The 19,465-nt window shown below is 36.2% G+C and overlaps 2 protein-coding genes across 2 annotated transcripts; one reads left to right on the top strand and one right to left on the bottom strand.

Moving 5' to 3' along the window:
• Positions 1-149: 149 nt before the first annotated feature.
• Positions 150-12,019, bottom strand: LOC132546620 (uncharacterized). Its single transcript, XM_060210343.1, has 11 exons — positions 11,983-12,019; positions 10,766-10,914; positions 10,159-10,341; positions 9,827-9,874; positions 9,126-9,183; positions 8,754-8,809; positions 8,109-8,142; positions 7,379-7,667; positions 6,841-6,997; positions 5,273-5,430; positions 150-4,843 (listed from the first exon to the last, which is right to left on the bottom strand). The coding sequence occupies exons 1-11, from the start codon at positions 12,017-12,019 to the stop codon at positions 394-396; spliced, it is 5,619 nt and encodes a 1,872-aa protein (XP_060066326.1). The 3' UTR covers positions 150-393.
• A 314-nt stretch (positions 12,020-12,333) lies between these two features.
• On the top strand, positions 12,334-13,721 carry LOC132546603 (WD repeat-containing protein 74-like). Its single transcript, XM_060210327.1, has one exon. It carries the CDS (start codon positions 12,334-12,336, stop codon positions 13,528-13,530), a length of 1,197 nt encoding a protein of 398 aa, XP_060066310.1. The 3' UTR covers positions 13,531-13,721.
• Positions 13,722-19,465: the final 5,744 nt, after the last annotated feature.

Below are 19,465 nucleotides of genomic sequence, written 5' to 3' on the forward strand. Positions count from 1 at the left end.
TGGTGGATCAAATATTACGAGGGTTGCTCAAAAGTTTGGAAGAAAAAGGGCACATTTTTGAGCAAGTTATGGAATGGAGTAAAATTACACTTATTTCATTTTTGAGTCATCTATTTCCTGTAATTTTATTCAAAATATCTAGTGAGTGGACTGGAAACTACTGACCTTTCTAGTAACACCTCTGTAAAGGGACAGAAGAATACAATGATTTGGTGTTAAATCAGCATCCCATACTTCGACACAATCCAGTGTTACTGTAATCTTTGGTTTAGTGTTATTGTGATTGGTTGTTTATGGAATCTATATATCAATATATATCAATGTTCTCGTGTGATTGGTTGAATACCTGTGTTATTGTTTACTGAGTCCGTGTCAATGGTGTGAATTGGTTGATTACTTGTGCCGTTTACTTGATCTGCCGGACTGCTTGCTACCATCCGTATTAACATTAGACTGTGAAGATAATTCCCTTGTACTTTTACTTTTGTGATTACTCGACTTTGTTTCCACTGTGTTGTCATTTCCTGACAAAGCTGGTAGATCAGTGGAAAGACAACCAACCTTTTTTTGACGTACCGAGTGTGGAGTTGAGGTGAAAAGACTACCCCGACACTTAAGTGGACTTGATGAAAGCACAATCTCTGTACCTAGCTTATGCCTTGGGCTGTAGACTTCCTTTAGTTTCTGAGGGCTACAGTAATTAAACTCAATGTCTTCATCCACTTGCTCAACATAAGGTTCTTCCACATCGTGTGCTGCCTTTCTCTTGTGAAATTTTCTCCTTTTTGGGGTATGATTATACTCGACATACTCTTTTGGCAGATCTGACAATTCAGCAAAATCACTTTTCCTTTTGTTTGGGGTGAGTCCTGTCTGTCGTCGCCTTGGAGAACCAAATATTCTTGGACTGCAGTTCTCAGGAACAATATCAAAACTGTTATTAGCCCCACTGGGTTTTGACCTGTTCAGTTGGATGTCAATGTAATTATCAAATGTTTCATCCCAAGACGAGTCTGTGTGCTTACCAGGTGAAGTGAACGTACAGTTTACAAAGTTGATGAAATCATTCTTGTTTTTTAAATTTTCTTCCTCCTCCCCCTCATCCTCCTGGTCATGATCCAAAAGCCATTCATGGTCTGAGTTTCCCTCTAATTCCACCTCTGTAGTTTCCACATAGGACATTTCACTGCCCAATAGAGTTCCACCTGTTGCATGTTCTGGCTGAAATCCTTCAAAAGAATTGTCTTCCTCCTCACTCTGTAGCATTTTAGCCATACTGCGGTCACTAAGCAAGGACCAGCTCTTGTTTAATTTGACTGTTCTTGCCTTTGGCGACGTTTCACCGGTTGCTATTTGAAACTTCAAAGAGCCTTCACCTATTTTAGAATGTCCTTTATCACTTTTATCTTTACTGGATCCAACTTTGGAATCACTAAAGCTGTCTTTTCTCTTTCTGTGTTTTGAAGAACTTCCAGTCACCTTTTGACTAGGTTTAGTACCACAAGACCTTTTTTCTTTTTGTGACAGTAGTTCCTCATCTTTGTGTTCCATGAAGGTCTGATCACATAATTCTAATTTCTTGATTGCTATAAATGTTCCTTCACCACTATCAGCATGGCCACTTTGCTTTTGTACAGGTATTTTTTCTGCCGACACAACAGAAGACATATTTTTACCTTGTTTACAGTTACTATTTAATTCCAGTTTATGTCTAGCCCGCTTTCTTTGCATACTTGACAGCTGGTCTTTAGAAACTTCTTGTCTATGTTCAAATGAATTTATACTTGTCATTTTGCCCTTGCTTGAATTTTTTTCATTAACGTCGGAATCTGAAACTAATACATTGAGTTTTTTAGTTTCTAGATCTTCTCCCTGGCTACTTGTTGGATCAGGAAGCTTAAGCTTTTGAAGTTTTTTGGTGCTTGATGATTTTCTTTCTGAAGAATGTTTCTGAGGTGGTCTCCAATTTCGATTTTTCTTTTTTGACCGTGATGTTTCACCACTGTATCCACTTCTGGGGCTGTTGAGAACAACTTGTTCAGGTTTGAGTGGAGAAAGATTCCCAATATCATAAGGATCATACACCACTGACTTCTTTGCCCTAGACTTTGACGTTTTCCTGAGATCTTTTTCAAAAGATTTTCTGCTTTTGTTATATTTTGGTGACCTATTAAAAAGTGGGGAAGGACTCCGTTCCATCTCCTGGCATTCTCTAGCCTTATCAAGTGCTCTCTGCTGTCGCCTTACTTCACTGCCCTTTGAAGACTGAGCTACATTTTGATTATCTCCTTGACCTGGAGTATGTCTTCCTGATGAAATATGCAACTCAGACTTTTTCTTAACACCAAATATTTTAGCACTTTGTGTATTTGTTGCTGACAACAATGTTGTTTTATTGACAGACTTAATTTGACCCTGAATTTCACCTGGCGAGTTTACAGTGGTGTTAGGTTGAACATTTGTATCTGACCTGATATTCTGCCTCTGCTGTCCATCACTAGAAGCAGATTTACCTGACTTACATGGAGAAAGTGTCACGGTTATCCTTTTACGCGGCGTACCGTCTAATCTTGATGCAACACTACTGCTACTGAGAGGACTTTCTACACTTCTTAATTTCTGTGCCTCTCGTCGCATCTGGGATCTTTTCTTCACCATCTCCATACAATTTATGTAAAAACCTTCCTCCATAGATTCAGCTAGAACTGCTGGGCACATGACTGGATCAGTGTTTACAGCAGCCAGATCAGCCAAACTTTTATTTTTTGTGGATGATTCGATTTTGTCCTGTTCAGATTTACTGTCAGTCTTTGTGTCCCCGTTTTTTTGTTTCTGATCCATTCTAACTCCTATACTTGTTTTTAACTTTAGCTTTGAATTCTTTAAAGAAGGTGATGTACAATCAAGTTTTGCTGAAGTTGACATCATGGCTGCAGAAAGTTTGGCAGAATCAGATTCTCCCTTTCGCAGGCGTTTACGCGGTGACACAGGTTCAGTGTCAACAGATATATTTTTTTCAAATATTGAATGATTTTTAGCTTGTCTTCCTATGGTACAATTCACATTTACTGAATGGAGGGAATTGTCATGGCATTTTTCTTCATTTGGTGTTGTCATTTTACTTCGAGTTCTTGGTGAATTCAGCAGTTTAACAGATTTTTCATCCGTAATCTTTTGTTTCTCTGGAGATTGTAACTTTGTGTTGATATCTATTGAAGCTCCTTCATTCGTGTCATCACACTTTACCTTACTTCGACTAATTTTCCTTTTCTTTCCTGGTGACCTAGTTCTAGCAGAGGTAGAGTTATCAATTTTACCTGGATTAATCTTTTCTGGAGAGATCTCCTGTTCTAGTGACTGGCTCTTAAGTTTTGATATAGTGGAGTCCTTGATCTGGCTGGCGTTGTGCTTAACTTCATCCTCACATATTGTATCCCTGAATGGAGAGTGACTCCTAGTTCTAGCAGTGACTGATACTTTGATTTGACTTTGTTCACACTTGGCCTTAATGTGACAGTTTGTATCTTTCACTGGTGACCGACTTACAGTACAAGTAATGGCGGAGTCCATAGTTTGACTGGAATCAATCATAGCCTTACTTTGCCAGTTCTTATCTTTAAGTGGTGATTGGCTTCGAGTTCTAGAAGTTACACTTTCTACAATTTGACTGCAATGAAGCTTTGGTTTACATTTTGTATCTTTACTCGGTGAAGCACTCCCAATTGTGGCAGTGTCCTGAGAGTAGTTACACTTCTCTTGAATATTTGAAGCACTGTTCTTATTCTCACTCTCAACTGCTGCTACTGTTTTTGTTAATGATCTTGACAGTCTCCCTTTCCTAGGAGAAGATTGAGTGTCCATAGATTTTACGGTAGATTTGAAATGGGGTTTAATGGGTGAAATTTGTAATTCAACAAGAGAAGTTGCTTTCCTGGAAAATGTCAATAAAGGAGAATCACCATCCACCTCATCATATTTGAGTTTAGTTGTGTTCTCTGTATTTTGAGAAACTCTTGGAGATGATTCTTGAGTTTGTGAACTCATTTGACCTTGCTTTGATCGTGATCTTGTTTCGCGTAGCACTCGTATCTGATCTCCAGGTAGAGGTATATCAATATCAGATAATTTGCTATTTTGTCCCTTACTTATCTGCCTTTCCTGCATTTGAATGTCCTCATTTATGTTTTTCTTAGCTACATTTGAACTGTCTAACACCCTTGCACAAGCAGGTTTGTCTAATTTTGCTGACTTACTCGGAAAATATTCATCAGCAGATATAGAGTGACGACGTGCCCAAGAGACACGACTTGGGGACATGTTTGGGTAGACACCGTGACAGTTTTTGGTCCTCACAGGCACCACATGATTCTTCAGGTCTAATCCATCACTAGTACAGCTTCTTTTTTCAGGAGAACAGTCTATTTTCTTGCTTGATTTTGCTAAATCTGGGACAATATGATGAGAATGTTTGGCAGAATGAAACGATACTTTTGGACTGACACCTATAGATTTATTTTTTGATTCCTTGTCCTTCAGTACACATTCCTCTTCCTCCTTGACAGATTTATTTGTGTCTCCTTTAGACTTATTTTTTTCAGGTTTATCTTTCAACATTTTCTGATCACTTTTTGACAGAGAAGCTGGTCCTTCTGGCAATTTTGTTTTGGAGTTTCTAGGGCTTTTCCTTTTTTCCCTACACTCATTTAACTCCTGTGAACTGCAGTCCATTGCGGCGATATTTCGCTGACATTTTTCTGGTGGCTGCAATCCCTTTTTATCTTTAGCTGCAGCCTTCGCAGCTGACTTTCCTGGGGTTATCAATACCACTTCTTCATCTGACTCACTGAAAAAAAGGAAATCTTCCATTCAATTCTATTTCATCAAAACGTACATAAATACGGTGAGCTTATTACAAGGCATGGCTTATTGTCAGAAAAATCTGAGTATATATATTGAAGGCAAATTATTGGAGTTTTTAAAAACAAAAATGATAGTTCACATTTTAATAATATGCGGTGAGCTTATTACAAGGCATGGCTTATTGTCAGAAAAATCTGGGTATATATATTGAAGGCAAATTATTGATTAGTTTTTAAAATCAAAAATGATTGTTCACATTTTAATAATATGCAGTTAAATCTTGATGTTATTTTGATGAAAAAATAATTTACCTATCAATGAATCCTAACAAAATAAAACATATCAAAAAGTGTCCAGAAAAGGAAGCAGAGAAAGATTTCAATGCTGAGTAGATTGGTTTAGATTGATATACCTAATATTGGTGTCTGCGGTATGCTGCTTGGTACAGTGTCTCAGCAGCACTCTCTGTAGAAATCGGGCAGTACTAGGGCCAGTGAGAATCAAGTGATCCAAGTTGTCATAGTTCTTTTTATCTCGGATAAAGGCCCGATGTTGTTCCTGGAACACGTGCTATGGAAGAAAAACACAAAAAGTATACATTAAAATATTTTGGTAGATACATACAAACACATTACAAATGATCTAAGGCTCCTGATTTCCAGACTCTAAGGATCATGAATGTTAAAAAGCAACATTCATAGATGTATGCATGACAATGATGTTTGGAGCAATGATATGGGACTTAAAAGTTCCAAGCTGGTGAGGGCAGATCTCTGATCTTAACCTTGTAGCATGTTTGTGATAAGTTTTATCTCTGCTTTATACAACACTTCTTTTAGATCAACAATGCTACAAATTGGTCAATCTTTTTCAATCAGTCTATTCAACTAATACAGCAGCATTTTTAACAGGAAAAGGATTCTGCAGAATGTTGTCTTGCATCTCCTGAGTTTACTCTTTAAAGTTAGAAAATCACAAAATCTTTCTGGCAATACACACTTGCCTGGTTAAAGACCAAACATATACTTTGTCATTGTTCAATGAAATGACAAATCAATGATGGTAAATCATTGTCCTGCACTAAGTCCCTGACTTTGGTAAGAATTTGTATTTTGTGCACAGCAGCCTCATTAAATATGCATGGAATGTACCATTACCAGTTTTTTTTTTAAATTATTTAATTTTTATTTGACTATGTATTTGACAAGGGATTAAGGTAACAAGTTTACCAACCAAGTTTTTAAAAAAATCCCACCAAACCTTCAAAAGATATGCAGAAAGCAGCATCCATGAGTGATTAAAGAAGTCAATCAATACACAAAAGTCCAAAATAATATAATTTTTGTATTAAATTATGTCCTACTTCCTGTCAAACATCAGAGGAGTGAATTCTTGAAGTTGACGTTGACACTGAAGAATAAGTAAAACCATAGTTTGCTCTGCTGCAACAATATGAGAGTATGGTCAGAAGATCAATACTTTGCCTTATTGTTAAAGAAAGTAAGCTAGAAAATTCACCTGGTACATGTTCCACAAGCTAGTTCAGATCAAAACTTTGCCTTGTTGTTAGAGAAAGCTAAGAAATTCACCTGGTATATGTTCCACAAGCCAGTTCAGACCAATACTTTGCCTTGTTGTTAGAGAAAGCTAAGAAATTCACCTGGTACATGTTCCACAAGCTAGTTCAGATCAAAACTTTGCCTTGTTGTTAGAGAAAGCTAAGAAATTCACCTGGTACATGTTCCACAAGCTAGTTCAGACCAATAGTCTGCCTTGTTGTTAGAGAAAGCTAAGAAATTCACCTGGTACATGTTCCACAAGCTAGTTCAGATCAATACTTTGCCTTGTTGTTAGAGAAAGCTAAGAAATTCACCTGGTAGATGTTCCACAAGCTAGTTCAGATCAAAACTTTGCCTTGTTGTTCGAGAATGCTAAGAAATTCACCTGGTACATGTTCCACAAGCTAGTTCTTTAATTTACCTTATCCAGGTCGTCGTATTTGACTTGACAACATTCACAGTATCCTTTCTTTCGTTCCTGGATTCTTTTCTGTTCCTTGCGCCTCCTTAGTTCCCCAGCAGTTGCTACCTTAATTCCACTTGGTCCACCAGCCTGATTCTCTGATGGACGACTTTTCCTGGAATATACACCATTATATAAATCTAACCTGTAAGTAATTAATATTTCTTAGACTAAAGACTTCAGAATTTGGATTTAATTTACACAATTGAAACCGACCATTTCTCTGTGGCCTTAGAGAAATCAAGTTTCAACAGATATTAATCAGGATAACTCATTCTCAGACTAAACCACTTTACAGTGTGACCCTTGGGCCTCTTCTCCGTGTCCTGGGTCTAAACCACTTCATGGCTCTCGATCTGCCTGGGTACCCAATGCAAAATACCACTTCTAAGGAAAACGGCAATAAGGGCCCCAAAATGCACTTGGCAATGACTTATACTAGAGTCTCTATTCTCTAGTGTCTGTCTCAGAACTAAACTACTGTACAGTGACCTACCCTGGAGGTTCTACTCTTGGTGTTTTGTTGCTGCCAGTGTTCATATCCTCGCCAGCCATTCCTGCTGGACTAGCGGGCATGTTGTTGTCCATTGGCTGTGCCAGTCCGATCCTGTCCCCACGCTCCTCCCGGGATCGTTCTCCGCGTCCCACTGTTGTTCCATCAAAGGGACATGTCCCTTTCGGAGTATCAACATTGGCAAAGGGCCAGTTGGCAAGACTACCATGAATAGGTCGGTATTGTTTTGTGTTGGATTCAAATTTTAGCATTGGTGATTGAAGTCTCTTTACTACAAATAAGAAAATAAGTTATGTTAGGACATAACAGGCTGCTTCAGCATACACAGACACTGCTAAATAAACAAATAAAATAAATTTATTGTAGAAAAGTAAAAAGTAGAATTGATGGTGATAAATCCAATTCTGATAAATGTTGATGTATAAATGAAGATCAACAGAAGAAATGACAAAAAAAAAAACAAAAAAAAAACCAAAAAAACAAAACTAACTAACAAACAAAAGTTCTACTCAATCTTTCCAATCAATGAAAATAATAATAGTAATAACGACTGTAAGGACTCGGATTGTCATAAAAAAGCATTGCAGCCAACTAAGCTTTAATTTTTCATCAGCAAATTTTGTACGTTCTATCATTCATCTCTTAACAATATGATTATTTTTTAATATTTGTTTTATTCTATATTTTTGTTGCTTTGTCCAATGAATTTTACCTTTACATCCTCTGGTTTTCTCAGATTGGTTGCCCTGTAAATAATATGAAAATTAATAAAAACACAATAGATTTATTACTATACATGTAATTTGAATCAGAGACCAAAAGTACAGTGAACTATACAAACTCTGGATTTATATCAGAATCCACTACTGATATATGTCTAGATGAGAGACCATACTGAAATATGAACTGTTAAAAGTAACTTAATAACTCATCATTAACTTTGTATTTTACCTTTTAGTTGTAATTATTATAACAGTGTTGCGTTATCAGGTTTGTTAACAATAATCTATTGTGTTAAATCATGGCGCAAACTTATCCATAATTTTAGTACATCATGAGGGAGAAATTTCCATAACCAAGTTGTTCTGATGTGATCCAATATTCAGATGAAACCAACAGACCTTATCGATGAATGTGAGAAAACTTGTTTGTTACGATTGATGTATTTATTCTAGATATCTAGTGTTAGAATACCTTCTAAAATGGTAATATCTACATATTTTGTTAACTTATCTGAACTTGCTGCTGTTGAAAAACAATTTTTAAAAAAAGTTCCTTTTAGGATTGTGTATGGCTGGCAATACAGCAACATGTAGAAATTGAACTGAAATAATATTTAGATATTTGATATACAAACCTTGGAACTGTCAGGGGGTAGTTTAGCTAGTTCTTTCAAAATCCACTTGAGGGCGGCTGCAAAAATAAGAATAAAGTGATATATATTTATATCAATGTTCCAATTTTTCAGTAAGACTTTATGTTGAACTGTAAACAGTTGGTAAATTTGATAGATCATGTCACAAAACAACTAGTTCAAATATTTCTAAGAGGAGGGATACAAAATATCTTGACTTGAGAGTAATGATTTAAAAACAAACTTTTATATGTATGCAACACAAAAGAAAGCCAAAAGTCACATGACAAGTTAAGAATACCTATTTCAAAATATTTCACCAGACTTCAAGACTTATTTGCTATGCTATTTACGTTCATTCATAACTTAACATACCTTCGACTGAAACTATCTTGACCTTCCACTTTTCAGCATTTTCAATGATACTGCTGGTCTGTAAATGTTCAAACTCATATATCATTGTTCTGGCAATATTCTGTATACAAATTTAACACTTAATCTTATAAAAATGAAAAATACTCTGCTCATGTGTGTTAATCAGAATTATCAATGCTAATGGAACATTCCACTTAGACATCATATATTCATACTCAGGTGGTGATTGAGAAAAGGAGGAACTCGATTTCTACGAATAGTTGCCTTAAATTGGCCATGTACAGCATCATGAACACAACAGCCCATTTCAAATTACAAAACATTTGTTATGTACAATAGATCAATACTAAGAAGCTTTTTAATTCTTCAAATTTTCATGATTTTCCTTTAAAACAACCAAATAATATTTCAACAAATGAAACTTTGTGATCTGGACGTAAAGGGGCATCTAATACATGTCTCATTATTTTAGGAATTAAAATTTTGTGATCACATTAATGTTCCAGGAAAATATTTCCCAACAAAAGTAACTGTATTTACAATATGTCACTAAAATTTGTTTATACAAGAATGACTACCTTAAAAGGTACAATACTGTTCTCTTGAAATTTGTCATAAAGACAAAGATAAACAAAAGAAATTTGAAAATGAACATGATTCCATTTTTTTTTTTAAGAACTGAGAACTATATTTATGTATACCTTTTTCTGTAATTGTGCCTTCTGCAGTATTGCTTTACCCCTGGTAACCTAAACAAAACAATAAATAAATAAAAACATACACAGACTTTTGTTTCCATTCACACACAAGAAAAAACCATCATAAAATCTTGCTATCGCATACCACTACATACCAAATTAAAGTTCAATTAATATGTCAAAGAGCAGAAATAAGATCATGATTGGAAGTTGAAAAAGAGTAACATTACAAACCCAAACCATGAAAAAATGGGTGTATAAAAATGGTAACAAAATCAAACTTTAGGAAAACTTTTTCCAGCTCATCCGTTTATTAAGACTTAAAGAATACCCACCGACTGGGGTGCTTTGGTTTCCACTGCTCCTGGTGATGGTGAAGGGCCACAGTTAAAGGGGCTTGGGGTTGAAACACCTGCAGGACTATCAGCGGATTGAAGTTTGTCTTCATTTTTCTGTTTTGGTCTTGGATGACTTGTGATGAGGTAATTGATTTCTTTGACGAAAAACTTTTCTACAGACTAGTAATGAAACAAGAAAATAATTCTAATGAATAAAACACCATGAAAATTTGGGGTAAAAAGCCAGAATTTAATAAGTCCTCTTCATTACAATACAGAATCAAAAAATCATTTAAGTGCTTGATTGAAAAAAAAAATAAGAGAAATATATTATGCTTTTCTCAAGTACCATGCTATGTGTATGCTGGTTTTGTTTTTAAAAACTATTTTGAAATCTGTCAACATGCATGTGTTTTTACTAGGGTTATTTCCTGTATTTTTTTGCCTTTTTTTCTGTTTTAATTATAAGTGAAAGAACACGAAAGAATGGGCAGAAAGACAAAATGGCAACTATATGCTCCCCGCAAACATTTTCAGGGAGCATCATAATTTGGACAATGAAGTATATATCCAATCTAGGCTTCTTGAACATATTTTAACTTACCGAGCCAAGTCGCTTTAAGTCAGTTTCCAATTTCTTAGTAAGTCGAACATCTTTGACATCAAGGTATATAAGTTTGCCGGCCAATGGTAACTTGGGCTGTTTGTTATCATTATACTCAAGCTTCCTCTTACCTCGGGGACAAGCACTTTCTGTGAAGACATAAATAAAAATACAACAATTCAAAATGTAAAATGTAAAAGCACAAAATGCTGAGCAAAAAATGTTAACATACCAATACAAATAGTTTTTCCTTCCTTTGTTACTGTTGTGCAACAGTAGTGTGACTGTATAAAAAGGACATACAGCAAGTCTTAGACCTTGCTTACTCTGCACACAAAATTGCTGCAAAGTCAATATGGGCTAAGGTATTAAAGTTAGGAAATCCAAATGTCAGAGGTCAATTGAATACCTTACAAGAGGCACTAATTCATTAAAACATTGATGTAAGGCTACCTAAATTGATGACTTTGCATTTACATATATGTATATATATAAATATATTATGAAGCATTATGTGTGTTTTTCAATCTATTCCAAATTCCCACTGGATATAAATTTATAAATAGCAATGAAAAGAAATGAAATGACGAGAAAAAACTCATTTTATGTGAGAAAGATGTGACAATATCAAAACAAACTGAATAAAATTATACCAAACCAAAAATAACCCTACATTAAGAGATACTTTAGACGCGTAGTTAGCAAAAAGTGGTGCCAAAATACCGAAACGAATTCTAGAAGTACCCAAACGACTTTCAAATGTACCAAAACTAATGTAATTTGAGAGAATGTATTGTAACTTTCATTAATTCTTTCAACTTGATGGCATATAGTACAGCTGTAACTGATGTGTCTGAAGAAGCAATATCAACTAACCATTTACATGTTTTCTCTCCTCAAATCTTTTCATTTCTCAGAGCGATATGCTGTGTTTATTTACACCATATGTAAGTAAAAAATATATTACAATAATTAATTTTACTTTCATAGAAAGAATAATATATCTATGCTAAAAAATGAAAATACAAAAAGAAAATTTATTACCGAAACGACTTTTTGTAAGTAACGAAACATCTTTTTAAGTACAGAAACGACCGGGTACAGAAACAACTGCACACCATAAAATTCAATGTAGTCGTATTTGCGGAGCACGAGTGAACTGGACTATAAGTGTCCTTTTTGATAATCTACATCTTGTGTAAATCTAGCATACGTACTGTTTCTGCTGTCTTTGCTGTTGGATGGTTTTTTCATTCTTCCTCCAGCAAAACCTAATAATCTGAAGTTAATCACGGCTTATCGCTATACCGAAATCGTATCTTCGTCATGTTTACATATATGAAGAAGTTCTGATATAAAAACACAATCTTTATCGGCCATATCTAAATGAATCAAAAGCAATCAAACAGCATTTTTTGTGGTATAACAAACTTTCAAAATGTTTTAAAGTTCATGTTGTTTTTCTTCTTCCGATCTTGCCGCCAAACATAGCTCCGCAGAATATTATTACAAGATCTCTGATTGGTTAAAATTGGAAACGACCTTGACTTTTAAGACAAACCTCAAACATGGCTGCGCCCATACACAACGTGTTCGTTGCTTCAGAAATTGGTTTATTGAAAGGAGTCAGTGTTCCGAAATCACGATGGGAAAATATCAACACAATCGAAGAAGCGAAAAAGGAAAACGAAATAAGTGCTCTTTGCTGGGGAAATGATGATCAGACTACGATGTGTTTAGGATTAAAATGCCAAAAAGTTAAAACATATGACACAAATAAGAAGGAATTTTTAGAGGAAAAGGATTTCCATATTGACGAGGGAAGGTTAAGGGAGTTGTTAAAGGTCGAGGGCAATTTTGTAACTGCATCTAGTACAGGAGTTGTGAGACTATGGAAAGATGTCGAGGATTTCACGGAAATACAAGCAGGGAAGGACTTGTATTGCATGACTCAAAATCATGCAATGCCACATGTGTTGGCAACTGGGGGAAAGGAAAATGAACTAAAAATATGGAATCTTGAAGCACCAGAAAAGCCTACATTCCAGGCAAAAAATGTCAAAAATGACTGGTTAAATCTTCGTGTCCCAGTTTGGGTTATCCAAACTCGGTTTCTTCCCCAGAGCGAGAAATTAGTAACCACGACTGGTCATCACCAGATTCGGGTTTATGACCCGAAAGCACAACGAAGGCCAGTGTTAGACTTTCCATATGATGAATATCCTATCACAGCCTTGTCAACATGGGGCAACCAAGATAACAAAGTGATTGTCGGAAACACACATGGGCAAATGGCACTTATTGACCTCCGCAAGGGAGCCATGGTACAGCAATATAAAGGCTTTGCTGGTGGAATTCGTTGTATTCAGTGTCACGAAAGTCAACCTCTTGTGGCATCATGTGGGCTGGACAGATTTCTTCGTGTACATGACTTGGAAACTCGTGAACTGCTACACAAAGTATATTTAAAATCCAAACTGAACTGTCTTTTGTTTAGTAGGAAATGGGAAAGTGAAGAGAAGAAGGATATCGGGAATGTGGACAAAGTGTCAAATATGGTTGGGAATGAAGAGGAGGGCGTAGAATTTGAGGAAGAGGATGAAAATATGTGGGAAAAAATGGAAGTAGTGCAAACAAGAACAAAAAGGAAAGGTGAATTGTTAGAGGACGATATAAGTGAATTGAAAAGAAAAAAGACACAAGGAAAGAAAAATAAAAGTATTGAAAAAATTGCCAAAAAGGAGAAAAAGAAACAAAGGTCTTAATAAATATATTGAGAATTATGAATTTTATTTTGGATTTGACCAGTTTAAGATTAAACTGAGAACTTTGAAGAAAAAGTATTTTGTTTATTTGAGTACTACAGTATATTGAAATATGAACACTTGTATTACAATGGTGAACATTAGCATGATTCAACTGCTGTTAATAAGTAAATAAATCATCTGTTAAAATATGACACTGGTTATAATATTGCTATCAATATATTTAACATAGACACACAATTATATTTCAGCAGAGAAGGATCTTGTCATAATTAATGGGGCTTATATATTTTTTATGATTTTTTCAAGTTATTTTGTACATTACATAAGGATCAGACAGCATACACACTCACTTTCACACTCAAATAATATACATACATAAGGATATGTAACATCATCATCATCATCATTGATGGACATCATCACTTTGAAAATAAATTCTGTTTGACATTTTCAATGTAATTGAGGAAATTATATAAGGAATTGATAGACACTGTCAGTGAAAGAAATTAGATATTGATTGTCAACAGATCAAGGATATTTAACAGTGTCTCCATTGTCAGTAGATCAGGGATATTTAACAGTGTCTTCATTGTCAATAGATCAGTGATATTTAACAGTGTCTTCATTGTCAATAGATCAGGGATATTTAACAGTGACTTCGTTAATTGCAAATATATTTTATGAATGTGGCTTGTATTTTGGTATTTTTCAAAGGATATGTGTTGTTTGCTTCTAGATCTCCAAATGATACCAATTTAAATTTAGAACTGTAATGAAGATGGTGTAACAAGTTAAATTTAGATATGCCATAAAGGTCGTGTAACAAGTGAAATTAAGCATTGTAATGAAGTCATGTGACAAGTAAAATTTAGGTCTACCATGAAGGTCATGTGCAGTAAAATTTAGGTCTACCATGAAAGTTATGCGACAAGTTACTTTTAGGTCTGTCATGAAGGTCGTGTAACAAGTTATATTTCAAGCTGACAATGGACAGATACAGAACCTATATAACTAAGAAAATTTGATAAACAAGCTTACACTCAGTGTTGTATGCAACACTCGTCCCCTGTCGTTAATTGAATTTCCTAAGCAACATAGAGGTTGATAACAATGAAGAGATGTCTCATTTTAACAATAGAAAGTCTTAACCCCCCACCAAACAAAAGACAGGAAGGAGGAAAATTGAAAAATCTTTATATAACACTCCCTTATGCTTAATACTGTACGAGTTTTAATCAAGGTTGTCATCCCTAAATCAACAGTGATTATTTTAAAACAACATATCAGAAAGGAAGCTTTCGTTGTGTATGATCTTTAAAATTTTGATACATTGTCAGTATACACATGAAAAGATGTCAAATTTGATATTATCCTTTTGAAACAGTGACCTTGAACATTAGCCAGTTGACTACTGGTGTTATTCTGAAAAGCTTTGCAATAAAATGGTGATAAATGTCTATTGTGGAAATGACCTTCACAGCCTTCGCATTTGACCTTTTGACCCCTACTTTCCATCCCACTTTCCATCCCACCTTACATATTTTCAAATAGTATTACACTGTATCAAGTTTCATTACAATCGGTCGACCCTGTCACAAGTTATCATTAGAAGCTAAATAGGATGATGAAAATCTATTTTTGTAACATTGACCTTCGTAGTTGACCATTTGACCTCAAATATAATTCCACTCTGTACTACCTCATCAGCTAATATTGTTTGAAGGTCAACCAAATCCATCAATCCTTTTTGGAGTTATCATCAGGAAACCAAAATTTTACGAAAACGGCGACGGAACACGGACGAAGGGCGAAACGGATGCTGTTGAGATGATGGTGTCTTATTATTTTGAGTGTTAAGCTCATTGTCGATTTAAACAACTTCGTCTGCGTTTTGAGGATTCCATCGCTCAAATTTTGAAATTCCGTTGTTCGCATGTAACATTCTATCGTCCATATTGTAATTTGTGATCTTTCGTCGTCCATGTTGTATCCCGTCATTTCGTGTGATGTCTCGTCGTCCGTGTAATACCCCATCAATCGTTTCTGTGATCCTTCGTCGTCCGTGTTGTATCCCGTCATTTCGTGTGATGTCTCGTCGTCCGCGTAATACCCCATCAACCGTTTCTGTGATATTCCCTCGTCCGTATTCATGTCGTCCTTTTTGTATCATATATGCGACATATGTCTTATTTTTCTGATATTTTTATCGCCGAGGTTATCCGACCTTGAAATTGACCATATATGGGCATGTTAATATCTCAGACTCCTTGCTGATATTGTCGTCTATGGAATGACTTTCTACATATTAAATTATCACTGACGGTTCAGAAGTTCAGATCCCGACAATTGTACAGGATTGTGTCTCCTGAGTAATATTCACCATGAATGTAATTCTTCTATACGGCTAATTAGGGCCATTGTCCGGAGACATTTGTTTATTTCCTCGGTTCTCAAGAGATGTTGTCATCTAACATCAAGGATTTTTCACACTCTGTTGGTCCGTATTCTTCGAACTTCACGCGTGTTGAGAAAGCACGAGTTACTTCCCTTGAGCTATCGACGGGGAAAAAGAATACCAGACAGACCTGGGTGCATTCAAACCACCGAAAGATTTAATTTCGATTTTTTTACCTGATCAATTTCTTCCCTTCTTTTTTCTACTGTCTCATCATCGAAAATCAACTAGAGACTAGGACTAATCTAGATATGAACTTTTAACGAAAAAACGATCACAATAAAAAGAAAGAAACTCAAGGATGGTTGCCTGTAAGCCATGTTTTTTCTATGTCTAAACTGATGGCGAGAGAAGGTATAAACTAAGAGGAAAAGAAAACGCGACTTCAATTTTACGGTTTAGTAAAATATTATTATTGGGGATAAATCGGGGCTATATGGAAGCCATTCAATAGGAACGATAAGCTGGGTTGCAAGAAAGTCCCTACAGACTCTTACAACTTGTAGCCTGTCATGCTGAATGGTCAAATGGCGCCTTATAATGAAAGGCAAAACATGAGGCCTCGTATCTAATCTCGATAGCATACAGCGTGTGCATTCCCTTTGATGATCACTAGAGGTGTCTTTAAACTATGGGAAATTTCCCTCAAACCATAATCGATCCACCCAAAAATCTGTCCATCTGATTAAAAAAAAACGTGAATCGAGATTCAACTGTGAAGAACATGGGCCTCCATTGACAGGTAAAAACAGAAGCCGAGGGAAATTTATAATTTAAATTTCAAAAAAGATTCAATGACTAGTGCGTTTCAAGAAAAGACGATAGCAAATAAAAGCCAGTCTAAGGATAAACTGCACTGATCCAAAAAGTTATATACGTACGGGCGACGGAACACGGACGAAAGACAAATCAAATTCTATTGACATGATAGTGCTTTGCTGTTATTTTGGGGGTTAAGCTCATCGTCCGTGTAACATCATCTGTGTTTGCGGGTTCCGTCGCTCAAATTTTGAAATTCCGTTGCTGGCATCTGATATCCAGTCGTCAATTGTGTTATTTTCCGACGTTTTATGGTATTCCTTCCCGTCCATGTTGTATTCCGTTGTATTTCGTGGTTTGTGTGGTATTTCGTCATTCGCGTAATATTCTATCTTTGTGTGATGTCATGCGGTTTGTGTGATATCACGTGGTTTGTGTGATATCATGAAGTTTGTTTGATATCTATTCTTATTATATTTTGTCCATCGTCATGCCTCCGTTAACATTTTCGTCTTCTCCGAAATTACTGAACCTATTTCAATGATCTGTGTATTGTGACTCAATAACATTCAGTATGACTCGCCGATCATTACCCTGGACTAGGCGTTCTCACTCACAAACATTCATATGACTCACCGATCATTACCCCGAACTGAGAGTTCTCACTCACAAACATTCATATGACTCACCGATCATTACCCCGAACTGAGAGTTCTCACTCACAAACATTCAGTATGACTCACCTATCATAACCCCGGACCGAGAGTTCTCACTCACAAACATTCAGTATGACTCACCGATCATAACCCCGGACTGAGAGTTCTCACTCACAAAGATCCAGTATAGCACACCGATCATAACCCCGGACTAGGCGTTCTCACTCAATAACATTCAGTATGACTAGCCGATCACAACCCCAGGCTAGGCGTTCTCGCTCACACACATTCAGTATGACTCGCCGATCATTACCTCGGACTAGGCGTTCTCACTCACACACATTCATTATGACTCACCGATCATAACCCCGGGCTGAGTGTTCTCACTCAGAAACATTCAGTATGACTATCGGTTATGCTTCCTAACACACTCACACTCAGTAGGTTTTGCCGATTTCATCATCTTTCGACATTTTTGAGTTGGACTGGTTGACCATATTCAATGACAGACATATTTTTCTCAATGTATATTAACGTGAAATGAAGAGATCATTCCCGTTTTGAGTTTGTGGTAGCGAAAGCCCATTCATTATAAATATTTAACAAACAACAACAAAATATTAACTGTGTAACTGAGGCTGGATTTATTTCCCTACTGTTCATGACGAGGCCAAGCCCAGACAGTTACTGGGCTATGATTAACGATTTTACTTTAGGATATTGATGCTAACGGGTACTAGCAGCTGGCGGCCTATTTCGTTACTGATGTCATCACCACTATCATGTATAATATACACGCGTATTTACTTCAGTCAGTTCTTTTTTTTGTCTATTCATGGGTTTTGCGTTACATCCTATAATTACAAAGAATGCTACTTGTCAGTATTCAAATACTGATGTCTGTCGACATGGGTACATTTGTCGCCTAATCTTGACACGTAAATGTATGTCCCCAGAGATTGTTTGACAAAGACTGGATTAATGAGGACTTCTTGTTGAATCGTGTATTTTCTGGACATGTTTTCATTGCGCCCTTTTGAAAGGTGTTTTTTACACGAACTTCGAAAAGCCTCCTTTGAATAATTTCAGTTAAGTACCAACTAGCTCAAATCATACTGAATCCTGGCTTTCGACAGGTCTATGATAACTGAAGGTTATTTACAGAAAGGAAACCTCTTACATCAAAACGACGAAAGGGGAAAGCTTGAAAATTACACCAAAACAATGCAAGGGAAAGCTCGAAAATTACACCAAAACAATGCAAGGGAAAGCTCGAAAATTACACCAAAACGATGCAAGGGAAAGCTCGAATATGACACCAATATGCTTCAAGGGAAAGCTCGAAAATCACACCAAAACAATGCAAGGGAAAGCTCGAATATGACACCAATATGCTTCAAGGGAAAGCTTGAAAATTGCACAAAACAATGCAAGGGAAAGCTCGAATATGACACCAATATGCTTCAAGGGAAAGCTTGAAAATTGCACAAAACAATGCAAGGGAAAGCTCGAAAATTACACCAATAAGCTTCAAAGGAAAGCTTGAAAATTACACCCAAACAATGCAAGGGAAAGCTCAAAAATTACACCCAAACAATGCAAGGGAAAGCTCGAAAATCACACCAAAACAATGTATGGGAAAGCTCGAAAATTACACCCAAACAATGCAAGGGAAAGCTCGAAAATCACACCCACACAATGCAAGGGAAAGCTCGAAAATTACACCAATAAGCTTCAAGGGAAAGCTTGAAAATTACACCCACACAATGCAAGGGAAGGCTCGAAAATCACAACAAAACAATGTATGGGAAAGCTCGAAAATTACACCCAAACAATGCAAGGGAAAGCTCGAAAATCACACCCACACAATGCAAGGGAAAGCTCGAAAATTACACCAATAAGCTTCAAGGGAAAGCTTGAAAATTACACCCACACAATGCAAGGGAAAGCTCGAAAATCACACCAAAACAATGTATGGGAAAGCTCGAAAATTACACCCAAACAATGCAAGGGAAAGCTCGAAAATCACACCCACACAATGCAAGGGAAAGCTCGAAAATTA

This window comes from Ylistrum balloti, unplaced genomic scaffold, assembly GCF_031769215.1.
Source record: "Ylistrum balloti isolate Yb309-2 unplaced genomic scaffold, AGI_CSIRO_Ybal_v1 Utg369898, whole genome shotgun sequence".
Taxonomy (NCBI): Eukaryota; Metazoa; Mollusca; class Bivalvia; order Pectinida; family Pectinidae; genus Ylistrum; species Ylistrum balloti.